The sequence below is a fragment of the Mytilus trossulus genome, chromosome 10 (genome assembly GCF_036588685.1).
Source record: "Mytilus trossulus isolate FHL-02 chromosome 10, PNRI_Mtr1.1.1.hap1, whole genome shotgun sequence".
NCBI lineage: Eukaryota > Metazoa > Mollusca > Bivalvia > Mytilida > Mytilidae > Mytilus > Mytilus trossulus.
The window spans coordinates 44523967-44547076 of NC_086382.1; the positions used below are offsets into that span (position 1 = coordinate 44523967).

The 23110-nt window shown below is 31.9% G+C and overlaps 1 protein-coding gene across 3 annotated transcripts; it reads left to right on the top strand.

Annotated features, from left to right (window-relative positions):
• Positions 1-1699: 1699 nt before the first annotated feature.
• LOC134687428 (leucine-rich repeat-containing protein 74B-like) lies at positions 1700-16865 on the top strand. 3 transcript variants are annotated; one of them, XM_063547718.1, is made up of 13 exons: positions 1704-2023; positions 6182-6354; positions 7153-7260; positions 7986-8079; positions 8611-8660; positions 9246-9327; positions 9801-9886; positions 10935-11129; positions 11807-11899; positions 12758-12875; positions 13823-13959; positions 14835-14914; positions 15321-16865. In XM_063547718.1, exons 1-13 carry the CDS (start codon positions 1858-1860, stop codon positions 15745-15747), a joined length of 1809 nt encoding a protein of 602 aa, XP_063403788.1. In that variant the 5' UTR covers positions 1704-1857; the 3' UTR covers positions 15748-16865. The 3 variants fall into 3 exon arrangements, with proteins under 3 accessions (XP_063403790.1, XP_063403788.1, XP_063403789.1); XM_063547719.1 differs by lacking the exon at positions 1704-2023 and adding an exon at positions 4278-4389; XM_063547720.1 differs by lacking the exon at positions 14835-14914 and having other exon boundaries at positions 1700-2023; positions 15321-15469.
• Positions 16866-23110: the final 6245 nt, after the last annotated feature.

Below are 23110 nucleotides of genomic sequence, written 5' to 3' on the forward strand. Positions count from 1 at the left end.
TGGAGATAACTCTAATAACGTGCATTTAGAAACGACAACAGAAATAACGGGGTCACTCGAACTTTTTTGTTGCTAAATAAAAAAACCAATTTAATTCACAGAGCATTATATTATAAAAAGTACTTTATCTAATTTGACTCCTCATTTATCTGAATAATCTACCCTTATATTGCGAGATTTAAAAAAAAAAAAAATTAAATCAGTTTTTTTGGTAAATGCAGCCGTAAATATGATAAAATAAACTTATCATAGATACCAGGCTTGAAATTTTGTAGTTGCGCCAGACGCGTGTTTCGTCTACAGTAGACTCATGATGTTTATAGTTCGTTCTTATGTTGTACTGTTATACGACTGTCCCAGGTAAGGGGGAGGGTTGGGATCCCACTAACATGTTTAACCCCGCCACATTATTTATGTATGTGCCTGTACCAAGTCAGGAGCCTGTAATTCAGTGGTTGTCGTTTATGTGTTACATATTTGTTTTTCGTTCATTTTTTTTACATAAATAAGTCCGTTAGTTTTCTCGCTTGAATTGTTTTACATTGTCTTATCGGGGCCTTTTATAGCTGACTATATGCGGTATGGGCTTTGCTCATTGTTGAAGGCCGTACAGTGACCTATAATTGTTAATGTTTGTGTCATTTTGGTCTTTTGTGGATAGTTGTCTCATTGGCAATCATACCACATCTTCTTTTTTATATCATAAGTGGCGCTCGAATAATTTTTTTTTATAAAAGACCCCAAAAAAAGTGTTCAATATATATATTTAAGACATCTTCATATTTCATATATAATAGCAAATTAACTTTCTCTAATTTAGTGTAATTTTTTTAGAAACATATCTATTGAATAAAACTTTTCCAAAATATCTTAATTTTTCTTCTTGCATGCAACTGAAGTGGGTGGATTCGACATATTTCATTGCCATCATTCATTAAAATATTTTGAATTGTATGAGGATAAAGATACATTAAAGTTGAGAAACTAGGATTTTATGATGCAAGGCATTGATGTAATTTAAAACAAGCTTTCAATATTTCTTGTATAACTCATCTTTACACTATGTAAATATACTGTACGTTTATCGCTTCATTTTATCTGTCAACCTGTATTTGTAAAGTAGAAGGATCGAGTGCTGGATAAATGTTATAAAGCGTTTTGAAGGGATTCTTCTCCAATTCGAATTAACATTGACGGACAAATTTTGCAAATCAATAATTATGATTATAAAAATTTTAACATATTAATGGACAATTTGTTACGAAACAGTTCCTAGGTAAAAGTCTACAAATGTCCGAATACTCTTTCTAATCGTTCGAATTTAGAAAACCCGTATTTTTCACAAATGTAGTGCTGTCGTATTATGCTCATTGTTAAAGGCCGTTTTATAACCTAAAGTTTCTTGAATTTTAATTGTACTCAGGTGAATAATTGTCTCATCTGCTATCATACCACATCCCTCATCTAATTTTCATGATAATCGAATTGAATAGGTTTTGTGAGGGTAAGTGTCAGACAATAATCCTTCCGTAACAACTATATTTCCCTAAAGACATAAAGACATGTAATAATAAATAAGAATATAACAACTAAGAACTACGAATTATCGAATTTATGAATAAATTATTCGGATGATGCACATGATAAAGTTAAAAGATAACTCATTACAGTTCCGAATGATATTTCTGTTAAATATTAATAAAGATTGACGTATATCGTCATGGAACAAAATACAATTTCAAAGCAAGCGCAAAAACTACTATATATGAGTTAAAACATGGCAAATGGATGTTACTAAGGAAAAGTGTGAACACAACAATTGTTTTCGACTAATATTTTTGAAAATCTTACAAGAAGATGAATGTCAAAAAAAATACGGTAACTTTTAAAATTGATGAAACATCTGAAGATGTATCAAGACACATCTCCGAGGATAAAGATGAGGAGTGTAAAAAGGTCATATATCCCGAGGAAATTTCATCAGACTTTGATACAGATTTGGATATAATACCCCCACCAAAAGGTAATATATAATATTAGTATTTTCTGAAATAAATTGTCATGGTCTTGAATTTTTCAAATGGGTCAGTTTTTGAATAAGGGATTACAAAGTCGTCTCTTTTATGTTCAGCAACTGACAGTTGAAGTTTCTGTTCATTAATTGAATAATAATTTTAAGAGGAACCACAGTCTTAAACATAATAAAAATGATTTAATTTTTAGCTTAACTAAAAATTAGGCAGAAGCGACCAAGGGAAAACTAAATTTAATAAAACATGGAAAAGACATAAACATGACAAAAAAAAAAAAAGACGGACCACAAATACTGTTGTTTATAAAATTATTATTTTAAAACTTGAATACCAAATTGAAATAGTTTCTAAAGTACAACCAGCACTACTGGATGTATGCTTTGGATGTTTCGAATTGTTTTCCATTTTCTATTTTAAAGGTCTCGACTTGCTCTTTAAAAGTCGCAATCTTTGCGACAACTAGAATGTGATGATAAATTCGGCTCCGTTATGAAATATTTACGTCATTTATGACAACAAATATGTTCCAATAGTCGAAACCATAGCCCCCGGTTGTCCTCGTTCTTCAATTATACTATCTTGAAAAACAAACTGTACACACTTTCATAGCAAATAAGTTCGCCTCACCACTTGGTTAGTTTTTGTCGAGCCTGCAACTTTGCAGAAAGCTCGACATAGGGACAGTGATCCGGCGGCGGCGGCTACGGCAACGGCTGTGTTAGCTAACTACTTAAAAGCTTTCTATTTTAGAAGGTGGAAGACCTGGATGCTTCATACTTTGTATGTAGACGCCTCATGTTACGAAGTTTCAATCAATCAAATGTCCAATGTCCTTGACCTCATCTTCATGGTTCAGTAACCACTTAAAAAAAAGTTCAGATGTTTTGTCATGTTGAATTCTCTCTTATTTTAAGTAATAGGATAACTATACTGTACTTGGTATGTGCGTACCTTGCAAGGTCCTCATGTCTGTCAGACAGTTTTCACTTGACCTCGACCTCATTTCATGGATCAGTGAACAAGGTTAAGTTTTAGTGGTCAAGTTCATATCTCAGATACTATAAGCAATAGGGCTAGTATATTCAGTGTATGGAAGGACTGTAAGGTGTACATGTCCAACTGGCAGTTGTCATCTGACCTTGACCTCATTTTCATGGTTCAGTGGTTATAGTTAAGTTTTTGTGTTTTGGTCTGTTTTTCTCAGACTATATGCAACAGGTCTACTATATTTGGTGTATAGAATGATTGTAAGGTGTACATGTCTAGCGGGCAGATGTCATGTGACCTTGACCTCGTTTTCATGGTTCAGTGATCAAAGTTATTTTTTTGAGTTTTGGTCTTTTTATCTAATACTTTATGCCATAGGTCAACTATATTTGGTCTATGGAAATATTTTATGATCTTTATGTTATTCGCGCAGGTTTTATTTGACTGTGACCTCATTTTCACAGTTCATTGCACAGTGTTAAGTTTTTGTTTTTTGGTCTATTTTTCTTAAACTATAAGTAGTAAGTCAACTATATATGTTGTATAGAAGTATTGCTAGCTGTACATGTCTGCCTGGCATGGTTCATCTGACCTTGACCTCATTTTCATGGTTCATTGATCAATGTTTCGTTTTCTTGGTTAATGTTGAGTTTGTGTGACAGTTGTAATAAAGCTAGCTTTATATTTAGGTCTATCAACATAATATCAATGATTAGAAAAGAAGGCGAGACATTTCAGCGTGTGCACTCTTGTTTGTTTACTATGCTTTTTTAGGACTGTTGTTTTTCGTTATGTTGTTCTTTCCTTTTGACAGTGATGTATATCAAATGTTATTGTTGTAAGCCCAAATGGATCCGTTGTTGATGCACACTCAAGACTAAATAACGCCTACACAGTTAAATAATTGTTCATTGTCATAAAACACGTTTTTATAGCATTTTATTTTGTAATTCCTCATCTTATCCTATAATTAAATGATTTTTTTCATTACAGAAGAAGACATATTTTACAATAATGACTTGTTAGAATCATCGCTTATATTATATAAGCCAGCCCTCCCCTCCCCCAAAAAACCCCAAAAATTATTAACTAAACATTTATATATGATTTAATTCAAATAAACATAATTGATTATTATTGACACAACCTACATGTACCCTTAAAACATATAATGACATATAAAATTCTAGAAAATTACATTCATTTTTTAACAAAAATATATATTTTGAAACACTTGAGTCACCGATTACAGTGGATATGTTCATTCTACGTAGCAATTTATTGTTTCACTCGTTAATGGGATCATTAAATGTCAATTCAGTACTGTTTGATAACGTTTCAGACAAAGCAGTATGTTGTTGATGTACAGGTAAATTGTATTCGTTTGATGTGTGCTTTGTTATTTGACTTGCCATGTGATTATGGACTTTCGAATTAGAATTTCCTCAAAGTTCCGTATTTTTGTGATTTTACTTTTTGGGCTTTTGATTTTGTCCATTGTTAAGGGACTTTCCGTTTTGAATTTTCCTTTCAGTTCTATCCTTGTTTTTTCTTTTCTACTGAGTGAATAATTGGATCATCATCAACTGAATAGATCGTAATTGACTTTAAGCGAATTGTCTGACCAGTACTGCATTAACCGCAGTTGATCATTTTTTTTACATGAACTGAAAAATAGGTTTACTATCGAAAGTGAATAGGATAATGGATTTATACAGAGCATTGTTTCTGTTTCCTATGCTATTTTTTGAAATGCAAGAACGTATGATATATATAAAAATAAGAAGATGCGATAAGATGGCAAATGAGATAAATGTATACCAGAACATTATCACTTACATCATAATATATTACCGGTAATGTACATACAACTGGTTACACAGATCAAAATATGTTGTACATGATTGCTAAATCCATTGTTTTGAAATGACAATTGGACTGACAAAAAATAAATGCTGTTCATGGGGGCAACACGAATTGCTTTGAATGTCAATCTGGGATACATGTTCTATTGTATTTACCGCAATGATATATACACAGCTACATTTTACTATTTCTTTACCAAAAATCTGTAGTACTGGAAATCTACTTTTAATATTCAGTACTATTTTTTAACTTAAAAAATATTGTAATATTTAGGTACCTGTATTTTACAGTACTCGATTTTTACTTGAAATTTGAGTACTACAGATTTTTTGTTGCATGGTTACATTTTCAGCATTTTGAAAGTTTGTCTTCTTCAAATCTCATTAAGTTAGGATGTTCAAACATGGAATACTGTGATCATTGTTGGTATTATTTTTGTGCCAATATTTTAAGTACAAATCAAGTACTTAAGGCTTTTGCACAAGTTATAAGTTTTGTGATACACACTTTCTTGCAAGTTGGTAAAAGTTTGTTTTCTAAAATATTTCGGTCTAGCGTCTTAAACTCAAATATATTTGCCTCTACCAAATATTTAGTGCTATTCTCCTTGTCCTCAAACTGGAAATAAGGATACCTGAATGGTTAAAATTCTAATTTTCTTTTTCTTTTTATACCAAAATCATACCTATAAAAAAAAATTGTGTTCTGATATGTTTTTATAAATGCTCAGTATTAGACTGCATCATGTAGTTGAAGAAATGTGACAGAAATCAGTAAAATAAAAGGCTGTTTGCTACCATTATCAATTTGTGTTAAGCGGTTCATAACACACTGACAATTTGTACAAACTATGTGTAAAAATAATAATTTGTATAACATTACATCTTGTACACAACATATATAACAGAAGGATGTGAACATTGCTAAATGCCTTCTGTGACATTGTCTTCATAAGACAGTTATTTAACGAGAAATTGTCAATTCACAAAAACACATTACAACTATAAGTGTGATAAGATAAATAGTTTTTCTTCTAATTTGTAACATTATGCATACACTATTTTATTCAAAACCTTATTGCATATATCATTTTTTTTATAATAAAGATATGAATTTAGCGAACGAAAAATGTGCACAAGTATAGAAAACAAATTTACGAACACATTTTATTCGACTGCTTAAAAACAGATAAAATGAAACTCAAATTGCATATGTACTTGCTCTATGACAGAAATGAATAAATGCAGCTACCGATTAAAAAAAATTTTCACATGAAACTACATATGTAATTGTAGACCAGAAAACAAATGCAGAAACTTGTATTCACATATACAAGACGGCTTGTTTCAATCTTGGAAATCATACTCCACAGCAGAAGATAATCGATACCTTGGATAAACCAATGATGTCTTTATCTTCAAGATCATTAGGACCATCAGCAATTAGACCACTGTGTTTGGCTTTAACAGTAAGTAAACTAGGACAGATTAGGACACGATCCTTAAAATGTTGCTGGGTTTCAACCCTTTTCAACTTCGTAAATAAAGGCAATAGTATTATGCCGCTGTTTAATAGTCTTAATTTACCTATTTGACAAGTTTTTAACGATCGGGATTCGAAAGTAGCTGATGAGTCTTTTCTATTTGATCTATGATGAGTTTATTTACTCGATGGCTGACACCTACTGTTTAGTTCTAACAACCTAAACACTGTATTGATGATACATACAGGACCAATAAGTAATACATCATTTAAGTACTGAAGTGCTAAAACGTCTTGGTTGAGACCCACAAGAATATCTTTCAACTAAAAACTGACGAAATACTGACGTTCTGACGGATGACAAGACTTAATTGTACCAAATAATAATCAAATTCAAATTCAAATGGAAAAAAATGGTTGCATATACGTGTCAAATATTTTAACTTACAACCTTCTATTTTATACATTCTATACACTCATAAGATGTATCAAAAACTTATATACATCAAATCAGGAATGGAAAAAAAAACATTCACAATTCACAAAATGATACCCTAGACATATTCTCAATTTTACATCTTTTCGTATTCATTAAAACATCACTTATTTGCATTTCAAGTTCTTCGTTTTGTTTTCGTCAATATCAGTGGAATTATCATTTAGTTTTTCTGTTAAAATTCAATTTATCAATGTTTTGGTCGCATTTTGATTATGATATTGTCAAGCAACCTCGTATGTAGCGACTTTTCACAATGATATATAGCTTAACTAACTTATGCTTTAGGAAAACATGAAAATAGAAACACTTAACCTGGATGCAGTTGACCTCCAGGATGAAGGATGCAAATATGTTTCCGAAATGTTATTGGAAAACTCTTCAATTTGTAGACTTGTAAGTTATGTATATTAATAATATTAACTAAATAAAGACAACAATTAAAAAGGCATGTAACAGAATTCGAACAGCTATGACTATTCTAATGTTACCAGCTCCTTTTCTATACTAGGCTACATTTGTTGTCTTTGATTACCAATTAAGATATAGCATCACTTACTTTAGTTTCAGATTGATTTTGTCATCACATCTATATGAAACGAGATGCTGGTGATGATAATTACGAAGAAGTATTTGAACCAGCGCATGTATATATTTTAAGTCCTGTGAACGAGTTTACAAGTAATTGAAATTAAATCCTATACGTGTTATCGACAAAAATAATCATAGATATAGGAAGATGTGGTGTGAGTGCCAATGAGACAACTCTCCATCCAAGTAACAATTTAAAAAGTAAACCATTATAGGTTAAAGTACGGCCTTCAACACGGAGCCTTGGCTCACACCGAACAACAAGCTTTAAAGGGCCCCAACATTACTAGTGTAAAACCATTCAAACGGGAAAACCAACGGTCTGAATGTTGATCAGAAACATGACAGCTAGTTAACTTTCGGCCTGATAAACAATTAAAACAGAAAAAATGTGGTGAGTGTTAACATTTTTCAATAATAAAGAGCTGGTACCTATTTCATAATTTCATTTACAAAATGAAGTACTATACCAAATTTAATAGATTAACTTTCAATTCAATAATGATGAAACTTTATGTGTTATTTTTCAGAATGTTTCAAAAAATGGACTTGGTCCTATAGCAGCAAACTATTTATCGATTGCTATGATACAATCACAGTTTCTCCAACAACTGAATTTATCAGGTAATAACATTAATTAAATTGTCTTCACATTTATAAACCATTTACTAGTGTTGAATAATGCAATTAGTTAATCAGCTGTAATCTAAAGGATTAATATATTATTTCAATCTGTTACAGGGTGTCACAACTGGAATATCGTTGAATTATTGGTTAAATTTTCTGAAGCTGGGACATTGTTAATATGTCACAAAATTTTGGTGTACCATATCGAAAATATTACAAAATTGTTTCACATTTAAATTGTACATTTCTATGTTCATCTGCGACAGAAGGTCAATCGATGCCGTTTAGGGAATAACATTCATTGCACTCTTTCAAGAAGTCCTGATTTTTTAATCAAGCTCTTTTATACTGTTTCGACTATAACATTAACAGTTTTACTAAAATAAATGAGTTATCAAGCATGGTTTATTTTAACATGTATAAAAAGTTTTAGATACGTCTGATATAGAGTTATATGATAAAACTAAATGTAATTTATTGAAATTACAGAAGGCTTTTTTTTCTAGAAATATATATTTTTTATTGTAGAAAATAAGTTTGACTTTGAGGCTGCTCTTAGTTTATCAAGAGCTATTGCAGTAAGTTTAACATATTTAGGAACTCTATTAGTTAGTCATTTTATGTAAAACATAAACGTATGAGAATCTGTACGAATAAACATAATACCTTAGTTTATTAATGGATTTACCTAAAAAAAAAAAACAATAAAAAACAAACAAAAAACCCTAAAAAAGAAAACCGAACAAAAATATCAAAAGATGTGGTATTATTGACAATGAGACAAATCTCCACCAGAGACAATACGACCTATAAGAATATCAACTATATTGTATGTTCTTTGTTAAGTTGATATAGTTTTAAAGAATACTAGACAATTTTCTAAACTATTTTAAAAAAGAATTCATTGCAATAACACTGTTGTTGAATCGTCGATTTCAAAAGGCAAAGTTCTGTCCCTATCCAATATACCATAGTTTCCCAATTTCAGGTTGAGGAATAAATCCTCCCACAAATATCTGAACCATCCTTTTTTATTATCGTTCATTTGATCTTGTCCTGAATATGCATACAATATTTGTCATTTGACTAAAGTAAACAATATTCAATCAATCAATGGGAAAATGTTACAGTGCTAAAACTCGATTTACATGTATTTATTTCAGAAGAATGATAGAATCTGCAACATCGATTTAAGTAAGAATGGATTTTGTTCAAGAAGTGGAAACGTTTTAGGTTCTGCCATAGGTAGGTCTTTGTATGAACATTATCAGCATTTTATAAGTTGGAGATCATCAATTGTATACATGACAGTGTAATTTTTCATCTTTATGCTCGTTTATTGTTTATTGTTGCAATTTGATATTTCATACGAGAATATAACTGATGTCGGTCTTATAATCTATTAACCAGATCGATCTTACTAGTTCGTTTCACATAAATTGGTGTATAATGAGAAAATAAACATTAAATTTCATTAAGTTCGATAGGTAAATAAATTGATAAAAATCATACACAGTGAATATTCCTTTTCCAATTATAAACTTATAAACCCTTATAATAGGATGTCCCACCATCTATTATTTTTTGAATAGGGAGAGGTCATTGAAACCAGTAATATATATATATTATAAAAGGCAGATTTATCTTGAATGAAAGGCAGATTTATCTTGAATAAGAGGTACATTTATTTTGAATAAGCTGTAGATTTTTTTTTCTAGCTGAGAATAAAAAGCTCGAAAAACTTAATCTGAGCTGGAATGAGATAAGAGGTAAAGGTGCCGTGGCAGTTTTTAAAGGAATTATGGTAAGCATTGTGTTAAAACATCTGTACCAAAACTCATGGACAGTAAAAAATGAATAGATTTAGGAAGATGTGGAATGAGTGTCAATGGAACAACTCTCCATTCAAGTCAAAATTTATAAAAGTAAACCATTATTGGTCAAGGTTCGGTCTTCAACAAGGAGCCTTGGCTCACACCAAACAGCAAGCTATAAAGGGCCCAAAAAAATACTTGTGTAAAACCATTCAAACGGGAAAACCTATGGTCTACTCTATATAATAAACGAGAAACGAGAAACCAATATGAACCACATCGTCAAACAACAACTACTTAACATCAGATTCCTGACTTAGGAAGCATACATTAAAATGATTCAAAAGTTAGAAAGAAAACGCATGCATTATATTCTATATTGATTTTGTTATACCAATTGCATCTTGTTTGTGACTTTCATTAACGGACAAAGCTAGGATTGCATTACGAAGATAAATGCATAGAAGAAAATGTTTACACACTCGACACCTACTCGTTCTATCTTTGCGTATTGGAACTATGTTGAGAATCAATTCACGAACTCGAATAAATTATATAAAATGTGTTGAATATTTCAGACATTATAAATTTGTGCGGTATAAGTCAATCATACCATTGACAGTAGAAAATTCGATTTTGGTATTAAACAATTGCACGTTTTGGTCCTGAAGATATTTTAAAAGTCAAACTAGCGCAGATTTAATTTTGTACACTTTAAGAAAATGTGTTTGCAAATTGTTTGCAAAACATGTTTATTTCATTATTCAAAACCATGACTGTACTGCGTGCGTTTCGCAATCGCAGTCGACTTTTATTTAGGATGTTTCATACAAAGATGGCCTTTAAAAATATGTGTTGACAGCATTACTGGTGACCATTGTCTTGTTATCCTTTCCCCTACACGTCGCTATTAAAAAAAATAGCTTTTGACAATTCGAAAAATTGATGCCTTTAACACAGTATAGGTAACACCATGTACGTTTTCTATTTCTAGTTCTACTTTATTGATTAATCTTAAATAAGACATTTTTGTTGCAGGTAAATACATGCTTGAAATCAATTGATTTATCTTGGAATGGGTTAGGTTATGAAGGCACCTTATCGCTGTGTGAAGCATTGAAACGAAACAGAACTCTTCATACAATTGACATTTCAAATAATAGAATTAACTGGAAAGCAGCTGAGATCCTTAGTAGGGCTCTGTCAAAGAACACTACCTTGCAGGTTTTACATGTACGAACTAACTTTCTTTTTTAAATTTTATTTAATTTTAAGGTTGCGTATTATCAGTTCTAGATACCTTACTGTTTAAAACATGCGTAAAATCAAGCAAGCATAATATTAAGAATAGTCTTATTCATGACATCACATCATTTCAACAAGCACCTGTTGTTAACCGTTTCGATCATTATAACACCTCGATGGTTTCTTATGGCCTGGAGTGCAGGAGTTCTTGGATTGGATATCCGACTGAATCCAACCAAGGACTTAAACATCTGCTAAGCATGTGGTATTTAGGAATACAAGCAAATACTATTCTTGACGGCTTCGAAATAGACTATGTGTCAGAATAGGTTGATATTTCATTCTGGTGACTTTATACTTTTTGAGCTAACTAGTTTAAATATTACTCACTTGCCGGTCAAGTACAAATGTATAATTCTGTTATTCCAAAAATAGGTAAGTGTAAAAAAAATTATATGAAGATAAATGATTAAAGATGTATATTAATATTTGGATTTATTAATTCAATAGCTCCAGAATTAAATGTAATTCGTTTTTTTTAACGGAGTATTTCCAATTTCCATAAAGCCTCTCTTCTACAAAAAGGATATGTCTACTTAATCTTTGTTGCCAACATTGGTGTTGCATTTTTCTTCGTATTTAAACAAGTGTTTTTTTCTTTTAAGATAGGAAACAATCCAATAACCACAACAGGAGCGATGGATCTTGTCGAGGCCGCAGAAACAAAAACCAGCGCCTTGAAATCACTGGATCTGACGGTAAATTTGACTCTACATTCTTATTAGAAAGTTTTTATCTAGTTGAAAAAAACCTATACAGCTGTTCTTGGGGTTCAATATTTGCAGCTTAAATGAACACCTGCCTCATTGTTTATCGTAAAAAAAACCCAGTCAGGTTTACTAGTGGTCTAATAGTTGATCCTTGCCTCAGGCGTTGGATTTCTTTGGATTGTTCAATATTTTAGATACTAGTGTTACCTTTCCTACTTTTCCGAAGTATAACATCCGTGAATTACTTCTGTAAAAAGCAGATCATGTCAAATAAATAATCGAAAATCTAGAGAGAGTATGTATATATTATTTGACATTAAGTTATATCTCGGACTTCTCTTGAACTGAATTTTAATGTGCGTATTGTTATGCGTTTACTTTTCTACATTGGTTAGAGGTATAGAGGGAGGGTTGAGATCTCACAAACTTGTTTAACCCCGCCGCATTTTTGCGCCTGTCCCAAGTCAGGAACCTCTGGCCTTTCTTAGTCTTGTATTATTCTAATTTTAGTTTCTTGTGTACAATTTGGAAATTAGCATGGCGTTCATTATCACTGAACTAGTATATATTTGTTTAGGGGCCAGCTAAAGGAATTTCTCGCTTCATTGAAGACCTGTTGGTGACCTTCTGCTGTTGTTTTTTTTTCTACGGTCGGGTTGTTGTCTCTGTGACACATTCCCAATTTCCATTCTCAATTTAATTTCCTACCTTTCCGAAGTATAACATCCGGGAATTACTTCTGTAAAAAGCAGATGATGTCAATTAAATAATCGAAAATCTAGAGAGAGTATGTATATATTATTTGACATTAAGTTATATAATAATACATTATTTATTTCTATAAAGGATATACCTGTATTAAGTGAGACAACCCTTCTTGCATTTGTGATAAATAGACAAAGACCCTTCCAGTTTGTACATGGAGATGTAGTCCATACACCAGACGTACTTGGGCAAAGATTTGGTAAGATTCAGACATTTAAAAAGAAAAACTTCTAACATAAGATTCTGATATATTTATCATGTTCATACGGCTAATGTAAAATCTTCCTTTTCTGACAAAATCATTTTTTGAAGACGAGTTTATGATTTATCGTTTAGTTTGGACAAAGAGATGTTGTCTAGACACCAGACGTACTTGAACAAAGATTTAGTATGTTACTGACATATGAATAAAAAAAAGAGAAGTTTTATGTTTAATCATTCAATGATATAAAATATGTGGTTAAAGTGAATGTGCTTTTCTTTAAAAAAAATCTGAGCGAATGACTAAACAGTTTTGAATACTAGACTTCATTGATCATCATAAGTTATTACCCTTTAAATTAAAAATATATCTACGAAATTAAGAAATTTATTATTATTCAAGGGAAGGTAGGAGTTTAAATCCATAGATTATTTTTTAATAATTTGAATCTCCTATGTTGTGTTATAAAAAAGAAAAAACATTATAATTTAAAAGTGGAATTTGAAAAGATAGCTCTTATATGTGAGGCCAGGAAATAAAAGAATAAATGAGGATACTCGTTTTCTTGCTTCAAATCAGAATAGGTGAAATCATGATACATTCCTGTATAAAAAAAGTTATCACTCCTTAAATATCAAAGTTAATAAATATCGAAGCAAACAAAACATATTCTGTATTTGTTAGAACGTTTCAAAATATAATAAAACTCATTATTATTATTTAGTCAAAATACATTCTTCTCACAAATTTACTCATTTCATTTGTGATGTAGACCGATTATTTCCACTTATTTGTTGGATTGATTGATTGATTGTTGGTTGCTTTACGCTGCATTAGCACAAAAAGGCTATATCGCGGCGACCTATGTGTTGGAAGAAACCCCATCTACATTAAAACAGCTTTAAGAATTGTTCTTCAAATATAACAGTCAATTATTCTTACAGTTTTACAAGCAACAGCAATGCAGCGTTTACTGGCTTACATGAAACGTTTAGGAATAAGACCTGTGGAACTTCTAAGAGGATTTGATAAAAATGTACAATTTGACATCACAAAGGACGAATTCATCAAGCGTTTAAAGGTAGTTTTTAATCTGCAGTATAAAGAATTTATTACTTCCTTTAAAGTCGTATGAAACGAATGACTGGTGAAAATGTTGTTTATCGAATTCTCAAACTAATGCATGTATATATCATAATATGTGCACACTTTAAATATTTTTTTACACATCCATATCGTATGATCGTTTATATTTTTTCTCTCGGTCTGTTATGATGTTAAAATATGGCAGCCAATTAATTGTCGTGTTTTGAAGCATATCATACCGATTGTCACCTGATAGTAAACAATCAACAACAAAGCATGGATATTGCGCACGTGTATAGCATGGATGTTGCGCACGTGTATAGCATGAACAATAAGATAATAGTTAGTTTCAATGACAGAAACATGCGTCTAGCGATCACTGGATTTTACGAGTAAGCTCACTGCGCTGGGTTCACTGCATACGGAAAACATACCGGCGAATTGTTATCTGGAAGCAAACAATTAAAAAAAGTTAATTATTCTTAATTTGGACAAATTATAGAATGTTCTTGAGAAAAAAATGTATATTCTTCAGTTTTATATTCAAACAAGCCATTTAATTGTAAACAAAACTTTCATATTTTAATTTGGAGTTTCATTTGACTTATAATAGAAAAAAATAGATATATAAATTTAAAATGTTTTCGAATATTGTTTTCTTTTATCTCATGTACACAATACAATAAAGTAAAAACCCAGCTGACACTGTTTAATAACCAAACGATTGTATTGACATATGTTTGTCAAACTGAATCGCTAAAACAGGAATCCATCCATTTTTTTATACAACTTTTTACAATTAACAATTAAATTTATTTTCGCCGTTGCTAATCAGCAATTTTTTAATCAAATGTAACATTCTATTTTAAGAAATGTGGTGTCCATTTGTTCAAGTTTGAGATGGATGCACTAGCAGACTCTATAGCTGTACATGGAAATATAAATTACAAGTATATATGTAACCAATACTACAGTGAATTTAAGACGATTTATTAAAATAAACCGGTTAATTATACAAGACATTTAATGTAATTTTTTTTTATTATTCATATCGAAAACAATTAATTGAATCATTTCGACAAATACATATTTTTTTTTTATGAAAAAATGGCATTGCAATAATAGTCTCCTTTGACAGTAGTAGAGGTCGACTAATTCGCCTTTTCAGAAACTAGAGGATTATGGGTAATCTCATTGTTCGTACACCAAAATGAAAATAACATTACGTCATTGGTTGCATTTCAATTGTTTAGAACGTTTTTAACCAATCACAACGTTGTGTTGTACGCTTTTCCATATATTATCCATAATGCATAAAATTCTGAAAAGGCGAATTGTCTGATTTTTGTTTTTCAGAAAGCTTGTGGATGCAGTTAAGGAAGAAATATATGGCGAAAGAAGATTGAAGATCAAAGAAAGACAACAAATAAAAAAAGTCAAGGAACACCACAAAAGAATTTTAGATCTTAACCTACCAACAAAAGTTGTATCTACTGATGAAAAAGAGCTCATTGTAGTGACAAAACAACAAGGAGGAACACAAATAAAGAAACTACCATCCATTGCCTCTACAAGTTATCACAGTATCTTGTCGTCTGCTAGTAAAATATCACTATCAAATAAGGAAGATGAAATATTATCTGCACGGAGTAAAAAGGCAACTGGTATATCTTACAGTGCGCCACTTGGTGGAACAGTAGAGAAAGCTAAAACTAAAAAGAAGAAACGACGAATAAAGAAACAACCCACAGTTAAGAGTTGGATGTCCAAAGCGGCAGTTTGATAATTAAAAATTACCTTAAATAGATACTTAACAGACATCGTATTTTTTTTTATAATAAAAGATATATGTTAGATTGAACGTAGAACAGTTCTGTTTTAAAATAAACAAGCTGAGAGTGTCTTTACAAAGATAAGAAAAAGATTTCAGTTACAGGATCCCAGTCCTGTACCGAATGCAGTCCAAAAATATATCTACAATCTTTTAAATGGGATATTGTACCGAGATGGAAACGATGTAAAGGGGCTTAAAATTGTAGTATATATATTTAAACTGTCAACTCCTGTTAAATGTTTTAAAAAGGTTATATAATTATCTGTGTTTCTATACTGGGTACAGAAGTACGTGATTTTGAAATTTGCTTTAAATTTAACAAGTTTATTTATAGCAAATGTTAAATGGTTGCCATCGACACTTATTTACACAAATTTACATATTTGTTTATAAAGTTTCATTGCACAGTTTACGAAATAACATAATGATAATTGAAGATACAAACTGATTTATATGCTCCATAGGGTTTCTCTTAAAATTTGAGAGAACAAATTATGTAATATGTGTTTTTTTCAAGGTAAATGAACTTTATTGAGTTTATACCTTATATCATAAACATGTTTTGCGTTTTATATTTTTTTTTTCTCAGAATAATTGTTGATTTTTAGATATAAAGTACGAATCAAAATATAATGTACTGAATTTTAAGTGGGTTATTATATATTCATGTAGTTTTCATACACAAATATATAGAGTATACTGATTTGTATCACTACAATGTAATAGTTATTACGATGAGGTTGAATTCCCTGTCATTTATTCATCATCCACGTACGAACTTTGTCTCAGGAAAAAATATATCTAACCTCACTTACAGGCATAGAGATGTGATTTTGTTCTGTGACAAGTGCTAACGACCATCCACAGGAACTTGCAGTCATCCGATGTTCAGTACTTCAGTTCTTCGATTAGTTCAGGAAAGAAATTGTTATTGTAAAAGTAAAAGTACAAATCTTTATATACATGCTCTTTATTATGTCATAAGGATAATTGGAGCTTTAAATTACATAATATAATCAAGCTTGTTATCATTACCGTATTATTAATATCGAGTATCTTTTTTCAACTCCAAATTAAAGGATCAATAATTGTTTATTGTTGTGATGATAATTCAATACAAAACAACGTTTGTATCACTTCAGAAAAGGTGGGGGTGGTGGAATTTACAGTCGTAAATGCTTAAAATGACATTAAACTGTGATGAAAATATACCTTGAAAAAAGGTGCATCACCCCTTCATGTTTTTAACCAATACCAAAATGCATTGAAAACAACAGGCAAAAGATACCAAAGGGACATTCAAACTCATAAGTCGAGAATAAACTGAACAAATAAAGGCAACAGTAGTATACCGCTGTTCAAAACTCATAAATCCATGGACAAAAAACAAAATCGGGGTAACAAACTAAAACCGGGGGAAACGCATTAAATATAAGAGAAGAACAACGACACAACACCGAAACGCAACAGCAAACAGAAACGGACCAAGCAACAGACAAAACACCACGAGAATAACAAATATAACATCAAAACCAAATATATGAATTTGGGATAGACAAGTACCGTGCCACGTCTTATCTCAAAAATAAGAGAAAACACAAACGACTCAACGTTAAAATGCAACACACACACAGAAACATACAATATTATAAAAATGGCCATCTTCCTGACTTGGTACAGGACACTTTTAAAGGGGAATAAAAGTGGTGGGTTGAACCTGGTTTTATGGCATGCCAAACCTCGCACTTTAATGGCACAGTTAAATATAACATTGAAATGAAAACAAAATATTACAGGACTACAATACAAATAAAAAGGAGAACATATTAGACAAAGAAAAGCATGATTAATAGATAACAAAAAGCATCAGGTTTAAAATTCAATACGCCAAAAACGCGTCTAGTCCACACGAGACTCACCAGTGACGCCCAGATATAAAAGATCGAAAGTGAAAAAAATACAAAATTGTACAGCACTGAAGATCAAAAGTTGAAAAGGTTTTGCCAAATACGGCATTGTTTGTATGCCCAGGATAAGAACATTCATATTATATAGAACAATTCACGCTATCGCAAACAGTAAATTTTAACAAATGAATATGAATAAGATATACATAATAAAAGTGAAGTATTAACTAATTACAGAAAACTAATTACAGAAAACTAAGCCCGAATACATAACGCCTAGATATACAAGATCGAAAGTGAAAAAAGTACAAAGTTGTACAGCACTGAAGATCAAAAGTTGAAAAGGTTTTACTAAATACGGCATTGTTTTTATGCCCGGGATAAGATATGGTTAAGTAAAGGCAACAGTAGTAAATATCTGTTTAAAAGTCATACATCGATTAAGAGCAAACAGATATGGGTTATATGACGTGGCTCTGTCATTGCGTTATTGTTCTTTTGTGTTTTTTCTGTATACCTTTTTGTGTTTCTTTCATAGATATGACTTGGCTCTGTTCTTATACATCTCGTCATTGTATTATTGTGCTATAGTATTTTTTTTCGTTTCTTTCATTCTGCTTATATGCGTTTTGTACTTCTTTGTTATAGAGATTAAGATTATAACACACTATTGACTGCTCAACTCCTATTTTTGACATTTAACATAATATTTCTGTTTGTTTTGTTCCCACATCGTTGTCAATATAATGGAATTTGATGCCTCTGTCATACACCTGTAAGGTTACGCTAGTTATAGAACCAAGCTTTCTAAGAAAATGTCTGTACCAAGTCAAACCTATGACAAGTGTTATCCATTCGTTTGATGTTTTTTTTGAGCTTTTGATTTTGACTTTTTCTCGGAATTCATTTTTTTCGTGCTTTTACTTTAATAGAAATTAAAAACAAGGAAAACAGGTCACATACAAGAGGGACTATGGAACAACAGAAACATTGAATTGAAGTTTAAACAAAACAAGAATAAGAAAACAAAGACAATCAAACACAACATAGGTAACTAAAGACTAATCAAAATGAACCTCTACAAAAATTGAGGGTGATCTTGGGTGTACTAGAAGGGTATGCAGATCTAAGTGTTACTCATGTTTGTACAAACCAGGTAATAAGTTTGTTTCGGTAGGACACATTCGGGGACGGGATTGTAGTTTCGACATTAAAAATCTGTTATCAATTGTGATAAACAGATATTCAGGAATGATCAACCGACTTATGTAGGGGTCCGTAAAATTAACGAAGGAATGTTTCAACATCACCACTTGGAACTCTTTGTTTAGTAGCTCCCTTTTGAGAAACAATCATCCATTAACGAAATCATGATAGGAAATACAAGCCCTGGATTACATTTAAACTTGGAATGATACAACACAAAAATTAAGTTCCTTAATGGAATCAATCGTAACTATTCGGCCATTCTCGCTATGTAGTACAATAACATCGGAAGTGAAACTAAAATGGAGTCGAAAAAAAACCTCGCTAGAGAAACTAGAGGCTCTAAAGAGCCTGTGTCGCTCACCTTGGTCTATGTGCATATTAAACAAAGGACACAAATGGATTCATGACAAAATTGTATTCTGGTGATGGTGATGTGTTTGAAGTTCTTACTTTACTGAACGATTTTGCTTCTTACAATTATATCTATCATGAACTTTGCCCATTAGTAACAGAGAACTATATTTGGTAAAAATTTACATAAATTTACCAAATTAATGAAAATTGTTAAAAATTGACTATAAAGGGCAATAACTCCTTAAGGGGTCAATTGACCATTTAGGTCATGTTGACTTATTTGTAGATCTTACTTTGCTGAACATTATTGCTGTTTACAGTTTATCGCTATCTATAATAGTATTCAAGATAACCAAAAACGGCAAAATTTCTTTAAAAATTACCAATTGGAGGGCAGCAACCCAACAACCAGTTGTCCAATTCATCTGAAAAATTCAGGGCAGATAGATATTGACTTGATTAACAATTTAACTTCTTGTCAGATTTGCTCTAGATGCTTTGGTTTCATAGTTATAAGCAAAAAACTGCATTTTCCCCTATGTTCTATTTTTAGCCGTGGCGGCCATCTTGGTTGAATGGCCAGGTCATCGGACACATTTTTCAAACTAGATACCCCAAAGATGATTGTGGCCTAGTAGTTTCAGTGGAGATTTTGTAAAAGATTACTTAGATTTATGAAAATGGTGAAAGATTGACTATAAAGGGCAATAACTCCTAAAGGGGTCAACTGACCATTTTGGTCATGCTGACTTATTTGTAGATCTTACTTTGCTGAACATTATTGCTGTTTACAATTTATCTCTATCTATAATAATATTCAAGATAATAACCAAAAACAGCAAAATTTCCTCAAAATTACCAATTCAGGGGCAGCAACCCAACAACCGATTGACCGATTCATCTGAAAATTTCAGGGCAGATAGTTCTTGACCTGATAAACATTTTTATCCCCATGTCAGATTTCCTCAAAATGCTTTGGTTTTTGAGTTATAAGCCAAAAACTGCATTTTACCCCTATGTTCTATTTTTAGCGGTGGCGGCCATCTTGGTTGGTTGACCAGGTCACGCCACACATTTTTTAAACTAGATACCCCAAAGATGATTGTGGCCAAGTTTGGATTAATTTGGCCAAGTAGTTTCAGAGGAGAAGATTTTTGTAAAAGATTACTTTAATTTACGAAAAATGGTTAAAAATTGACTATAAAGGGCAATAACTCCTAAACGGGTCAACTGACCATTTTGGTCATGTTAACTTATTTGTAGATCTTACTTTGCTGAACATTATTGCTTCTTACAGTTTATCTCTATCTATAATAATATTCAAGATAATAACCAAAAACAGCAAAATTTCCTCAAAATTACCAATTCAGGGGCAGCAACCCAACAACCGATTGACCGATTCATCTGAAAATTTTAGGGCAGATAGATCTTGACCTGATTAACATTTTTATCCCATGTCAGATTTCCTCAAAATGCTTTGGTTTTTGAGTTATAAGCCAAAAACTGCATTTTACCCCTTTGTTCTATTTTTAGCCGTGGCGGCCATCTTGGTTGGTTGACCAGGTCACGCCACACATTTTTTAAACTAGATACCCCAAAGATGATTGTGGCCAAGTTTGGATTAATTTGGCCAAGTAGTTTCAGAGGAGAAGATTTTTGTAAAAGATTACTTTAATTAACGAAAAATGGTTAAAAATTGAATATAAAGGGCAATAACTCCTAAACGGGTCAACTGATTATTTTGGTCATGTTGACTTATTTGTAGATCTTACTTTGCTGAACATTATTGCTGTTTATAGTTTATCTCTTACTATAATAATATTCAAGATAATAACCAAAAACAGCAAAATTTCTTCAAAATTACCAATTCAGGGGCAGCAACCCAACAACCGATTGACCGATTCATCTGAAAATTTCAGGGCAGATAGATCTTGACCTGATAAACATTTTTACCCCATGTCAGATTTGCTCTAAATGCTTTGGTTTTTGAGTTATAAGCCAAAAACTGCATTTTACCCCTATGTTCTATTTTTAGCCGTGGCGGCCATCTTGGTTGGTTGACCGGGTCACGCCACACATTTTTTAAACTAGATACCCCAATGATGATTGTGGCCAAGTTTGGTTTGATTTGGCCCAGTAGTTTCAGAGGAGAAGATTTTTGTAAAAGTTAACGACGACGGACGACGACGACGACGGACGACGACGGACGACGACGGACGACGGACGCCAAGTGATGAGAAAAGCTCACTTGGCCCTTCGGGCCTGGTGAGCTAAAAACTCAAGATAAATTTTCCATCAAAAGACAAACAAATAGATACTTTAAAGGCTTTACAACTTGGGCATGATTGTGTAAGCATTCTTCCGATTGAATACGGGAAAAGTTTGATTTTTCAAATGTTTCCATGGGTCCTTATGAAAGAGGAAAACTGAATTGTTATTGTCGTTTGTTTACTGACTTCAATCATGCAGGACCAAGCGATGACTCTCAAAGAAAAGGGTATCCGGACTTCATTTGTTAATCTCCAAGCAACTGAAGTTTCAAGTTACAGCAGTGATAACTGCGATGAATACAAGCCGCAAACTGTTAATATTACCAAAGAAAATCTAAAGTTAAAGCAGTTAAAGCTTGTGATAATAATTGCTTTCCTGCCACTATTTGCGGGGATTACCCCATGGAGGCCCAAAAATAAAAAAAATTGAAAGAGGAATTATGTTCTCAATTTTAAATTAAACAGTAAACTTTACAATGACCATAGACTTGTTACTTCTTCGTGCAACCAGAAAGGATGAGTAGTTCCGATTGTATTGGGAACCTGAAATCATATTTTTTTTATCGTAAAATTTTGTTTCCAACCGACCCTTTTTGTCAATTTCTAGATGTAAGTCAAGATATGAGGACGACTTCAATGTATCTGTTTTATCCTTTGTATCAAGTTTGATGGGATAGATGCGTTTAACATAATCACCAAACACTTCGAATTATTTAGTATGAGAATTTCAGTATTTTTGTATGAAATCAGCCTCATGTGAGAAATGAAAAAGTCGGCAAGAAGAAGGGTACAGTTATTTTCTATGGGTATGCCTCGTAACAAATATGTTGTCAATCAAGAAATCAGACATCTTGATAAAGTCAGTTTTAGAGACTTTTTTTTATTAGAACCAGAGTAACTTTTACAAAGTAGGAGTCATCCCTCCTTAAGACAAGATACTTGTATCTACGTTGTTTTTTTATGAAACATAGCAGGACCTACTCCTTCAATTTGTCCTTTAGTTTGGAAGTGGGAACACGTGTGTAAAATGTAGAAAAATCAAATGCTTTAATACTATTGCAAGTTATAAGTGTCTTAGATTATATTTACTCTATAACTTTGAAACCCGGCTTTGATTTGCTGACAAATTGGTGTTAATAATTAAGAAAGAGGTTTCGTGGAGCACTTGAATTGAATGACCTAGCAATATACCGTTGTTTGTAAGGATTATTATGATGTTTTGGCATCCAATACAGTGATGGAAGATCCAGTTTTTCATCTCTGGTAGACATTCCAACGGAACTAAGAACAGACCTATAATTTCATCTTGAGTAAACGCCAGGCGGTATATGTTCAGTTTCCAAGTGAATCGGCAATACCTAATTCATTTATCAAGCAGTTTATCTAATTTGATTTATACACAAAAATTATGTTGTTTTCGGCTTTATCTGCAAGGATGACAATACATTGTCATGTAAGTCGAGACACGTGTTTTTAATCTTTTGGGTCTTTTAAGATTGATGTAACATGTATAAAAACAGAACCATTTTTTTTTATTTAACTTTTTCAGTTCCGAATTATGATTTGTATCAA